We start from the raw sequence: 13,254 nt of genomic DNA, 5'->3' as shown, positions 1-13,254 counted from the left end.
TATTACGTACCTCTATTTTGTTATTGGATTGGAATTATAATTATTTGTTTTTATTTTTTGTACACAATATTTATGTCGGAAACTATTTTTATCCTGCAGCCAAGTATTACTCATTCAAAACCTTCGTGGTTTTACATAATATAAATTCTTATTTATATTTTTCATAATTTTGCTCAGCTCAGTTGATATTTTGCTCTTGAAGAGAAGAGTTTCTGAATTTAAGAAATCGATTTCAAAGTTTTATGTTATTTTATAAAATACAACGGCGAAATGGGAAAGTTCTTTTGTGCCATATTTACACTCAGCCTAATTATTGCTGAGATCGCAGGCGATATTCCAGGCTGTGATTATTTTGATATCGTCGATCTAACAAATAGCGTCCAACTCTCAAACGGATCCTTTCAATATAGAGACATCTTAATTCCGAAGTCTGTCATATAAAGCCATGCCTAATCTTTTGTTGTGATCCCCCAAACACCCATGATTTTCGACTTTTGAATATAACTCTTCTCGACGGTCAAGTGGTGCAGAGGGATATACTCAAAGATTATGTTGTGCAGGTTGCCAATGATTACGCGTGTGAAGAATTCAACGAGAGTGATACGGAAAACCCATGGTCTTTCTTCAAGGTCTGCTAAGGATGGATTCCCATTTAACTTATAGTATTTATAAATCACGAAATCACAAAGCTATTGGCTTTGAGCAATGTCCGCCTTCCTGTCCGTCCGTCCTTTCATTGCTACAGAAGCCATGGACTTGGTGTCTGACAAAATTTTCCTCCTACGGTTTCTATTATTTAAAATGATACATAATTGAAATTAATTATCCAAAAACAAAAAGATATGGCAAATATATGTTCGCCCATCGATGGAATGGCAACTTGGGTTAAATCGGATCTCTTAGAGTTTTAAATTGCCGGTTATATTATATCGATTTCCATTTAAGATTCGGTCTACTCATCCGATTATTCGCTACAACAGCCGGGCTGTGGTTAATAGATATCATAGCTTCTTGACTTAGAACGGATTTTGGTAATGTTTCGACCTATTTAGACCTCTTACCATGCTCTCAAGGCATCTTCATATTTGTTATAACAGTCGTAAGGAAAAAGATGATTCAAGCTCTCTATAATCGGTATTTAATAACATTTGGATATATTCCTAATACTAATCCATTTCATTTCGTGTCTTCGATTTAGAATGGAGTTCGCAGTAAAAAAAACATCTCAACTTCCCCACGAATCTACAACAAAAGCGTATTCATAAGACTAATTATTAAATATATATGCATCATAAGCCTTTCGATTTGTAAATAAAAACAATATTCTTGCAGGGATTTCATGGAAAAAAAAACTTATAATTGGATCTTAGCATCAATTCCTTATATGCCCGGGTAGCTCAGTCGGTAGAGCATTGGACTTTTAATCCAAGGGTCCAGGGTTCAAGTCCCTGCTCGGGCGACTTTAAATTTTTTTTATTTATTTTTATTAATAAGCAAAAGTTATATAACAAATAGATGACCAAATTATTTTATATTTTTACAGTCAAATGAAAGGGCTTACAACTTCCTTTCACTGTTGAGAGCAACTATTTAAGTTGCATATTGTGTTTAAAGCAGTTCAATAATAAATTCCACTTTTTTGGGGAGGCAGTGTTTATCAAGCAATATGCACGTGTCACGGAAATTCTATACCTGTGTTTTCTATTTGTGCTGCAGCGCAAAACTTTTCATTAATATGCAACACATACATAAACCGTCGAGCTCTTAACGAAATAGTCTCAATTTGAAAGTAGTTTTTGATGAAAGCAGTTGATTGGTAAAGCAGTGCTTCGTTTCGTAATCATTTCAGTGAGTAATGTGACATAAATACATTTGTAGAAACGGAACTGTCGACTGGAAGGTTGGCATCTTCTGTAATCACGCTTCTGTGAGGTCTGATTGTGGGATGGCCTGAGGCTGGGGATCACTGTGTAGTGGACCAGCCATGTTGACGGAACGTCCGCACTAAGCTTGCCATCAATATGGGTGCCGAGGAGGAGTCCACGGCATTCAGGTTGGCTAAGGAGGGATGAACCGGGCCAGGGGTGAAAACCAGCAGCCAAGAGTTCCCGTGGTAGGCAGTAGTGGGATAGCGTACCGGAGTGGTCTGCCATTACCAGCCTTGCCAATTGTTGGACCGCAATCTTTTTGCTACGGAAAATATTGAACCATTTAATCTTAAAGCGTTGCAATCTAACTATAGACTGTATGTAGAATGAAGAGACTCATATGAGAAGATTCACAATACAATACTTTTCAATAACTTTACAAAAAAATCTATTCATACGCGTGCATCTGTATTTCGGTTCTATTATTTATTTGTACACAATTTCATTTAGATTCTTGAAAGTTGGGGTAGAACAACCCATTTAAGCTGTATAATTTCACTAATACTTTTAGTAGATTTGGAGCGGCCACAGATAATGCTAGCCAATTCAATTGGCATCGCATAGATAAAACACTTGTCCATTGCAGGTATTGTAAATGTCCCAAGAAATATTATGAGAAGTCCAATAGCTATGGGTCCAATCATCTTAAGAGCCGTTCTTGTGATTTTGACACATTGACTGAGCGTAGACAACTAAATACTTTTACATAGCTCATCTTGACATGATAATCCTACAGATAAGGATGACCTCTCTCTCTCTTTCTCTCTCTCTCTCTCTCTCTCTCTGTGGTATACCTAATATTATAAAACTCGCGTCCGTCTGTCCGTATGTATGAAAACATCGATTTCAGAAACTATAAGAGCTAGAGCTGGCATACACACAAGTTTAATGGATATACCAACCGCCGAATGTCATATCATTCAGCTTTTGTCAGGCAGTCTCATTGCATTCCGCCTCTGCTAAAAGACCTCAGAGAATTTATATTTCTGTGAATTATATCACTGACCAGAGAACACATAGACTAGACATGTAGAACAAATTTTTCTACACCTCGACACTGTTAAGTTGAGCGACCGCTATACTTCGTATTTGCTCGGCTCGGTCGCTGGAGGTTTGAGCAATGAAAATACCAGTGCTGCCAACTTTTTACCAGAATAAAAAGCTGTTTTTAGATGGAAGAAACGGAAAAAAAAGCTGAAAATTTTTACAAAAAAGCCTTAAAAAAAAGCGGTTATTATAGTTTGATTGTTTCTTTTTTTTTTTTAATTTACAAGATTTTTAGCATGCTATCTAATTCTTCGCGACTAGCATCGGTTTCAGAATCGTACGACCTGTTAGTACCTATCATGCGAAGATAATTTGAAGGAACTTTGTATTCATAGCAGCATTTGCCCAGTCTTCGCAAACCATATCTGTGTGTTATATTAAATAAAAAAGTAATATATATATCGGTATCATCTTTTCACTCTCAATAAAATATTACCTTATGCTAAGAATACTGTTTATTGTGCTTAGGCTCATTGAGTTCCTTAACTTGGACTTTACCAAGTTAAGCTGGCTAAATACGCGTTCCACCTCCGCGTTGGACCATGGTAATGAAAACATTTGCAGGGCAACAGCTGCCAAGTCAAGGAATCGGCGGTTGCCGCCAGAATCCTTGTAATTGGAGACTTCATTCCAAAATTCGGAGCTGTCATTAACGTTTTCCCACGTAACTAGATTAATATCATAGTACTGCCGCTCAATGTCGGCTATTCTGTCTACTTGGAGGTGTTCCAACAATTCTGTAATTACTTTTTTTTTAGTTGACACAATTTTATCAACGGAAAAAACGTCAATGTTTTTTAAGATTTTAAAATTGTCGGGGAGACTGCAGATAAAATCAAAATTATTTAACGGTCGGTAGAAGAATCAGAAAAATTGGTTACCTCTGCTTTAGCTGCTTGATAAGTTCAATAACAAAAGAAGAGCAGCGAGCACGAATTTCTTGTTCGAGGCCTGCATCGATATTTAAAGACTTGATTTTCTTTTCAAAATCATACCCTTTGTACATATCGGATTCTACATGCTCTTTTCTTACAAGTGGCAACCGCCATGTTAACCATGGTGCGCGCAGAGGTTTGTGCAAGACTTAGCTTAAGTGTGTGTTAGTGCTACATATCCGAACGATATACATATTAGGCTAAGGCAATTAGCATTCGATATATACAAAAAATATATACAATATTTAATACAAAGTACATGTTTTCAGTATTAAAAAAAATCGAAGTATTAAAAAAAATCGAAAAAAGCCTAATTCATTTTCAAAAAAAGCCAGAATTCCCGCTTCCCGCAATTCTTAAATATTTCCCGCAATTTGTCTTCGGAAAAAGCCAGATTTGACGGGAAAAAAGCTGAATTGGCAGCAGTGGAAAATACTGCATGACAAAAACAGTGCGCTGTGAGCGCTCAACCGAAATGGTCCCAATTCCGTATGAAGCACAGCTATGAGCCATTTTTTCTACTCTTTCTCTCTCTCAGTCCCTCTCTCTCGCTCTCTGTGGTCGCTGAAATCATCACTCTCAGCCGCGCACAGAAATTGAAATTTTTGTTCGCGACGATCCCAACTCTTTCCTTTTAAGTGAAGGGTATACCGAAATTTGTAAAGCGTTTGCCACGTTCATACAAAATGCTAGCTTTTTCATAATTATTTCTAAAAAGGGTATGAAAGTGTTGATGCTCATAATGAAAATGTTTTCGCGATGAGCATGCACACACACAGTCTTCTTAACTGAAGATTGACGAAAATACTGAGAGTGATGATTTCAGCGACCACAGAGAGCGAGAGAGAGGGACTGAGAGAGAGAAAGAGTAGAAAAAATGGCTCATAGCTGTGCTTCATACGGAATTGGGACCATTTCGGTTGAGCGCTCACAGCGCACTGTTTTTGTCATGCAGTATTTTCATTGATCAAACCTCCAGCGACCGAGCCGAGCAAATACGAAGTATAGCGGTCGCTCAACTTAACAGTGTCGAGGTGTAGAAAAATTTGTTCTACATGTCTAGTCTATGTGTTCTCTGGTCAGTGATTATATGAATTGCGTTTTCTACTTCGTGAGCGATGAGGATAACTTCACAAGCTTCATGTTATTCAGTCTTTGCATTGATGTACCTTACATCGAGTCTTGTAGCATTCAGCCTTTGACATGCAGCTGCCCAAACCATGTTTCAAGTATTTTTTATTATATTCACTAGAGAGTTTGGACCACAGTGCATTCATGGTATTCTTTGGACTAAGCTTTTTGTCTGAACAAACAAATTATGATCAATATTTGCATAAGTTTCATAACATTCAGCGTGTGTCCTGCAGCTGTCTTCACTCTAGTTTTTGCCATATTCACTAGAAGAGATGGCCCACAGTTTCAGAGACATTTATAAGGCTACGTTATTTATTAGGCAAGCAATTATGATGAATATTTCCAAAAGTTTTAATGCGCCATTCAGTTGTCAGTTGTTTAGTGTGGTTTTACTGAATGAGTGAAATTAGATTTCAAAAGCAATTTCAAATGAGCCTTAATGTGCAATATTAATCAACATTTTAGCATTCAGGTACCTTCCATCGATTTCCATAGCATTCAGCTTTTGTCATGCAGCTACCTTAACTCAAGTTTCAAGTTGAGTTTGTCATATTCATTAAAAGAGTTACCATAATCATCATTTGATAAGGCTATGCCTTTTATTTAGCGAGCAAAATATGAGTTCCACAAGTTTTTTATTCACTCTCAGATCATTTATATATTATTCTTTGGGATTTTTTCAGTCTGAAAGCCAAAATCGATCAATAGCTATAAACCTAATAAATAGTTATCGTAACCGATAACTTGTACCTTGGGAGAGACATATGTATATTTTAATGATATTATCAAATTTATTGATCAATGTGTGTGCGTATGTGAGAAAGGTTTTTCGAAGGGCTCATGGGGATCATGGGGTCGAGTACTTGTAATTGTTCCTTATATACATAGAACTATAACTAACTATTTTTAACCCATAGCCAGACATTACTCACTCAAAACCTTCGTGGTTTTACATGGTTTTAATATAAATTCTTCTTTCTACCCTTCATAATTTAGTTCATATATGTAAAAAGTACGTGTTGTACACAAATCGTACAATTAAACTCTCAGTTTATATTTGGATCTTGTATAGAACAGTTCCCGCATTTAAAAAGTCGATGTCAAAATTATTTGTTATTTTATCTAATACAATGAAAAAGATCTTTTGTGTCATATTTACACTCAGTCTTATTATAGCTGAGATACGAGGCGATATTCCAGGCTGCGATTTCTTTGACACCGTCGATCTAACAAATAGCGTTCAACTCTCAGATCCTTTCAATATAGAGACATTATAATTCCTAAAGAAAAAACTGGGATATTCAACGATAAGATATTCCTTGATGGAATAAAGGAAGTAGATGACTATATCCGAGGATGTGTCTGTCATATAAAGCCATGCCTAATCTTTTGCTGTGATCCTCCAAACTCCTTTAAATTCCGAGCCTTGAACATAACTCTTCTCAACGGTCAAGTAGTGCAGAAGGATATCCTCAAAGACTATGCTGTGCAAGTATTCTATAAAAACCCGTGTGGAGCATTCAGCGAGAGTGATACGGAGGTTTGATGAGACTATTTTTAAGTTATACTCATTCACGAAGTAAAAATACATTTGCTTGGTCCGTCCGTATGTTTGTATGGGGAGGACAGTTCTAAGATTTTATAAAACATGTTACAATTGGAATCAGTATTATTTAAAACTCTTATATGCAATTAAGACCTTATAGTGTGGCCAATTTGATAATCGGTGCATTCTAAAGTCTTGCACGTAGAATCATATGTAGACTGTAAATATGAACATTATTGACTGAAGATAGAGTGATACTTTGCTTTTATAGAATGATATGCTATACGTCCCCGGAAATAGCTTCACAAAACATCAATATTGCTTGTTCCCATTTAAGAAGGATTACAATGATAAGGAATACAAAATTGGGGTTAAAGTTCTTCCCCTACCCGAACGAGTAAATATAACAACGTGTAAGATATCGAATGGAAATGGTGGCATATCAAAAATATATTATATATATACCATTTAATTTGACTGTAGTCTCGGCAGCCCAAGCTTTAAGAGCTCTTTCTATTCTGCATGGTGTTGACTATAGCGATATTTCTATATGTCAAGAAATATAAGACGATGTACAATCGATGTTGCATGTGTTACTTCACTTGCCTAACTATTACCTTTTTCTTGGCGTTTATCGAATCGGTTCTCAAAATCCCCGATGACTTCACCTTCAAATCATGCCTTTCACTTGGTAATGTCACAAGTTTTATTGCTTTGCATGATGCACCTTACGCACATTAAAATTACCTTAAATATTAGCCTACGTACACTATTTTTTCGTTATGGCGACCTTCCTTTGGCTCATCGTAATCAACTTGACACTATGGAAGAGTTTCAAGAATCTTGGAATTGGGGACGAATCCAGATTTTTTAAATATAGTATCATCGTTTGGAGCATAGCTACTAGATTACTTACGGCTTTTGTAGGGGCTGATTGATACTTACCTGAAGATGTTCCTGGCCATTTAAAACCCGAAGTGAGAGTTTATAATTGTTTGATCAAAAGTAAAACTATTTACTTATATAATGTATTAGATGTCTTAATTGAAGTTTCTTTTAGTGATTGATGTATCGGGAATTATCTACTTTATTTCTCCCATATTGGTTGCCACTCTAATTAACATAAAATAAACAAAACCGACGCGATTTGGGCACTTCGGAGAGTAAGAGAAATGTGAAAAGTCGCGCTAAGTATGTCAAGAGGAAAAAACTAATAATAATAAGTATATTACATATGTATTATTTCCCATTTTCCTTTCAGTTTCGCCCAGTCAATCAGGTTATTTGCTATAACAGGCGGTTTGTGGTTCATGGAAATTATAATCTCTCAAATTGTAACTACAAGTGATAAAATTATTATTCAAAACGTTGCAATGTTTCTAGACCTCGTGCCGAGTGCTCAAGGCATCCTATTATTTCTCATAGCAGTCCCTACAAAGAGCATACTTAAGTCCATATATAAACGGTATTTAACTCAATTTATCTTCATTATATCAATATAATCTTTATACTATACTCTTTATCTATTTCAATATGTATACTCCATGTAGAATGGAATTTGGAAGCAACCCTCGTTCTGAACTATCCCATCTCTCTACAACTAAAGATGATTCTTAAAAATTTTTTATTTAATAAATAATTACTATAAAGCATTAGATTAAATTTATAAGATCACTAATATATAATATATTCATATTCTCTGATAAAATCAAAAATAAAGTTAACGCACTTTGGTTTTAAGTAAAAATACTTTCTATATTTCATTGAATTTAGATTTAGTTTCAATATGTATATACATATTTATATATTTATTTTTAATATTTTTAAATTTACTTTAACATAACTGCAGACATTCCAACAATAAAACAGCCTTGATTGGACTATGGCAGCGCCCGCTTGAATGCCCGGGTAGCTCAGTCGGTAGAGCATTGGACTTTTAATCCAAGGGTCCAGGGTTCAAGTCCCTGCTCGGGCGAGTTTATTTTTTTGCTTATTTTCATGAGTAGCATGAGTAATAACAAAAAAGCAGTTCAATACTGAATATTTTTTTGAAAAGCAGTGTTAACCAAGCAGTGTAACCTCGGGTCGCTGGCAATTATATACCGGTTTTCGTTTGAGATATATGCATGTATATTAATTATTATTTTTGAGCTGCTAAACAAACCTCATTAAGATTCAAACCATACAAACCACCGAGCCCTCAACGAAATAGTCTCAATTTGAAAGTAGATTTTGATGAAAGCAGTTGATTGGTAAAGCAGTGCTTCGTTTCGTAATCAGTTCAGTGAGTAATGTGACATAAATACATTTGTAGAAACGGAACTGTCGACTGGAAGGTTGGCATCTTCTGTAATCACGCTTCTGTGAGGTCTGATTGTGGGATGGCCTGAGGCTGGGGATCACTGTGTAGTGGACCAGCCATGTTGACGGAACGTCCGCACTAAGCTTGCCATCAATATGGGTGCCGAGGAGGAGTCCACGGCATTCAGGTTGGCTAAGGAGGGATGAACCGGGCCAGGGGTGAAAACCAGCAGCCAAGAGTTCCCGTGGTAGGCAGTAGTGGGATAGCGTACCGGAGTGGTCTGCCATTACCAGCCTTGCCAATTGTTGGACCACAATCTTTTTGCCGTCCGATCACAATATTTTTTTTTTTTTTTAATATTATTATATTTAAAGATATTAAAGAAATGTTATTTTAAGAACATGAAACCTTAGAAAATATCGCGTTTTACTGAATAAATTAAAGCTTTTTTCCGGTTCTTTAAAGCTTTCAAACATGAATTCTCAGAATGAGCTTTTTCGATAGCAAGAGTGTAAAGGCTTTTGGGCACATCCAAAGCAATTGCCCGGGTAGCTCAGTCGGTAGAGCATTGGACTTTTAATCCAAGGGTCCAGGGTTCAAGTCCCTGCTCGGGCGAGCCAATTTTTTATTGGCTTATTTTAATTTTTTTATTTTTGTTATATTTATATTATGCTTAAAAATCATCTGCAGGAGCTCACTGTTTAAAAAATGAGAGAATATGTTGTGTTGTGCTGTGAAGTGTTTTTTATTTAAACTAGAGTCTCGACCTACAAAAAGAAATCGTACAGCAGCCAAACGTCTAATTGAACCCTCATGAAATTAGCACCTTTTATTTGCTTTTCCATTTACGTTTCGAGCCGTGGATATACCCAAATTGTGTGAAACATGCCCGAACATCGCTATCTCTATCTGTGGCTGGCCCTGCATATCTACTATCTGTATCTATGTTTGCTATATACCCAGCTACATATGTACCAGCGTATATATGTGGACGTGTTTATGTGTGAGTGGGTATCTCTCTATCTGTTTGCTAAGCTAGAGCACATAGCCAGCCACACAGCTCGACTGGCTGTGTGAGGAAGGTTTTGTTTCATGGATACGCCTAAGAATTTTGACACACTTTGCTGCCCTGGCCATCCGAGAAACACTTAAGTTGAACGAATACATAGACAGCAACTAGACTTATAGGAGTATCAAGAGAGGAGCAAGAGATTCAGATGCTGTTTGGCTGCCAAATGAACTAGAAAACGAATGCGTTTAATTAGCATTCATTACGACAAATCATCAAATTGCCTCAGCTGAAGCGCTGCAACAATAAATACAAACCGAACTAGTTATTGTGCGAGAAACATTCGTGTTAATCAACTAAATAAATGCAAATATTGATATAATTAGAAACCAGAGTCAAATATATTTTCAAAACTGTTCCATGACGTTGCGTCAAAGAGAAATCGACCAGTTGCATTTCTCCGACTGTACAGCTCTATGGCATCTATCAAGGTTGGCCTCGGCCTGCAGACCTTTGGCTATTGCAAAAATGTTAAATTCAGGTAAAATTTCCATTTTTCCAAATATCAATAAAGTGCAGGAAATATGGGCCATAAATTATGAAACTTCCTAGACAATAGAACAAAAATTTTCTTTGCCTGATGCATGTTTTTTTTTATTTCTTCTATTTCTTTTATTTTGCTTAGAACTACAAATGGTTTTTTGTAACTATACAGATATCTTTGCTCAAGGTTTACAATTCCTTATATTTTTGTGAGCTCAAGACGTTATTTTTATTAATGAGTCCAATATTATTTCCAAATATTAAATTATAAAATAAACTATGTAAACATAATATAATATACAAGAAATTTGAAAAAGATATATATATATATATATATATATATATATATATATATAGCTAATATAGCTACCGTACATATCGGCAATATGAAAAAGAAAAAATGGATTGTAAATCGTAGTGTGTAGTTTTTGTATTTTGGGAAAGCATTAGGCATAGAAAATAATTACACAGAGGATAGGAGATTTACTAAAGACATCAACGATTGGTGCTTTAAAATATATGATAATAAAGCGAATAAATAAAATAGCTTTTTGTTTAAAAAATAATATATCGAGGTCTAATATCTAGGACTATAAGTAGTAAAGCAACTGATTTTACATGTCTACTTCATAAATGCATAGTATTTACAAACATAAATAGATTTATTAAATAATAATATTATCTAGTTTTTTTCCGAAAATAAAATGTCCGATTCGAGCATCTAGTAATTATCAATGAAACAAATTTGAGCTTAATGAGCGCATTAACGCACTCAAGTTGTGAGCCCCGAGCTGTGGGGCAGTCGACACCTCGGCATCGCCTCGAAGCTGGGGCTTTCTTCTGGTGGATAGCTTGCGTCTGATTAATGAGGCTTTAAATATCCCACTTTGATTTCATTTTGAAAGGCGCGGAGCGTGCAACAAAGAAGTTTCATTGACTCCAGTTAGCTGCTGAGCAGGCCACACGGATACTCAGCCTCGAAAATTGGCCCGCTCTGCTCTTTCAGCGAGAGTCCTTGCTGAGCACGCACATGAAAATGTATGTATATATGTATGTATGTAGCTTTGGAAATACAATCCACAAAGTCTACACGCAGCCAATGCTAAGTTGTGCCGCTCTCCCAGGCATACATACGCTCACATACGACTACACATGTATATATGTGCATGCCATGTGTATATATGTGTATGTATCAGAAGGCATGTCCTAGAAAATGAATGAATCTTAATGCACTACAAAGAATAAGGCAACAATTTTAAGGAACTTAATTTAGAATTTTTAACAAGCAAATCTTTGTGATTTTTCTTTAAATTTTATTAAAATGTCTCTAGACATGTATGAAGTCGAAATATTTTATTCATTTTTAAATAATACATCGTCAGTTTCAATATGCTTGCTGCAAAACCACATTTAATAAATAAAATACGATTTTTCGTTCAGTGTATTCCTAGTCGCGCTCTCTTACTCGCACTCGCTCTTTTGCGCTAGGTGCTAGGTGGTTGTGTTACTCACACACATACATACATGGCGCGCATTCACACCAATACACAAAAATCAGCTCGCTTGCACACACACAACCAAAGCAACATGGCTGTTATCAACTTTAACAAAAAGCACCGTTTGCTGCTGCTGCGGCTGTTGTTGTTGCTGTTGTCGCTGCTGCTGCTGTTGTTGCTGAATATCACGAGACCCAGTAGGAAAATCGAGCATGAAATAATATACGGAAAAAGTAACACATTTTCGACTAAGCTTCGTATGCAGCGTTATTAAGTTTAACATTCATATATCTGTTTTATATAAATATATAATGTATATACGCATATTTGAAATTTTTTTAAATAATTCTTGTTAACACTTAAATAATTTAAATAATTTAAAAACGGCTCAATAATGGGGTTTTCCCATTAACACATTTTTCTGCTCAGATTTACATATATTAATTTTCAGATATTCATTGGAAGCCTTACATTCATTTGTTTTCCATACATGCATATAGACATTACAAGTCCACTGAATAGTCATGTACCTAGCTAGAGTTGCTTCTTCTTTCGCTCGCTTCACCGCTCGAGTGACTCTTCACACCACATCGACCGGCAGTTTCCTGCTGGGTAACTCTGGCTTGGAGGGTCGCATTCTCACTGGGTTTTAGCTGCGGCCATGCCGGGACAACTGACTTTAGTTTGAAATTTGACGCCGAGCGCAGCAGTTCGTTAAAAACGAGAGCGCGGCCATTGCCAACGACATAGTCGCTGCCACCGTTACCGCCACCGTTACCGCCACCGCCACCGCTACCGCTACCGTTGCCATTCCCGTCGGCGTCGCCGTCGACAGCGACGTCGCTGCCAGCACATCCTGCAGCCCAGCGGCTGCCCAGGATGCGTGCGGGCGGGCAAAAGCCCCAAACTTCAACAATGTGCAAAGTGTTAACATTGAAAACGACGAAGGTTTGTGGCCTTCAAGACGGGCCTGTCAGGTGGTCTTAGAGTTGAGCGAACCAGGTAAACTGGCTAATGGCCGCAGGTGAGTTCCTAGTGCGCACTTTATTAAATTGCTCGACGGCAACTGAAAAACCCAAAGAATATCGCAATGGAAAAACGAAGGACAGCCGCCAAAGCGATGCTGGCCATTTGGTTGTACGCATGTGCCAGAATTTGGGGGCCCAGCTCGGCCCTTCTCCTGCTTTCGCAGAGCTCCTAGTGACTGCGTCTGTCCTCATTTCGTTGCCTCTCTGCATGAGTGTGCGTGTGCGTGTGTGTGTGTGTGCTGTGCGCGCCCGGAAATGTGCAAAGCAGCCAACGCCAGCGCCTTTC

At 37.0% G+C, this 13,254-nt stretch overlaps 1 protein-coding gene and 5 non-coding genes across 6 annotated transcripts; all 6 read left to right on the top strand.

Annotated features, from left to right (window-relative positions):
* The first annotated feature begins 250 nt into the window (after positions 1-250).
* On the top strand, positions 251-8,092 carry LOC149092272 (putative G protein-coupled receptor Mth-like 11). The gene is made up of 5 exons (XM_089256753.1): positions 251-414; positions 6,315-6,536; positions 7,098-7,281; positions 7,350-7,513; positions 7,862-8,092. The coding sequence occupies exons 1-5, from the start codon at positions 271-273 to the stop codon at positions 8,090-8,092; spliced, it is 945 nt and encodes a 314-aa protein (XP_089112879.1). The 5' UTR covers positions 251-270.
* Positions 1,387-1,459, top strand: TRNAK-UUU (transfer RNA lysine (anticodon UUU)). Its single transcript has one exon. It is a non-coding gene; the product is annotated as a tRNA-Lys (tRNA).
* LOC149092273 (signal recognition particle RNA) lies at positions 1,893-2,187 on the top strand. Its single transcript, XR_016196300.1, has one exon.
* Positions 8,093-8,492: 400 nt separating the features above from the next.
* TRNAK-UUU (transfer RNA lysine (anticodon UUU)) lies at positions 8,493-8,565 on the top strand. The gene has a single exon. It is a non-coding gene; the product is annotated as a tRNA-Lys (tRNA).
* Positions 8,566-8,918: 353 nt separating this feature from the next.
* LOC149092271 (signal recognition particle RNA) lies at positions 8,919-9,213 on the top strand. The gene has a single exon (XR_016196299.1).
* A 221-nt stretch (positions 9,214-9,434) lies between these two features.
* On the top strand, positions 9,435-9,507 carry TRNAK-UUU (transfer RNA lysine (anticodon UUU)). The gene has a single exon. It is a non-coding gene; the product is annotated as a tRNA-Lys (tRNA).
* The last annotated feature ends 3,747 nt before the right edge of the window (positions 9,508-13,254 follow it).

The sequence above is a fragment of the Drosophila navojoa genome, chromosome 2 (assembly GCF_054131105.1).
Source record: "Drosophila navojoa isolate 15081-1374.11 chromosome 2, UAZ_NAV_1.0, whole genome shotgun sequence".
Lineage (NCBI taxonomy): Eukaryota > Metazoa > Arthropoda > Insecta > Diptera > Drosophilidae > Drosophila > Drosophila navojoa.
This window is presented reverse-complemented; position numbering and strand designations above follow the sequence as displayed.

Bases quoted from the DNA above. Each gene is read 5' to 3' on its own strand.
- LOC149092272 (XM_089256753.1), top strand. From the start codon at position 271: ATGGGAAAGTTCTTTTGTGCCATATTTACACTCAGCCTAATTATTGCT. The intron at 7,282-7,349 runs GTAATGTCACAA...CTTAAATATTAG, and splicing joins CAAATCATGCCTTTCACTTG to CCTACGTACACTATTTTTTC. The intron at 7,514-7,861 runs GTAGGGGCTGAT...AGTTTCGCCCAG, and splicing joins CTAGATTACTTACGGCTTTT to TCAATCAGGTTATTTGCTAT.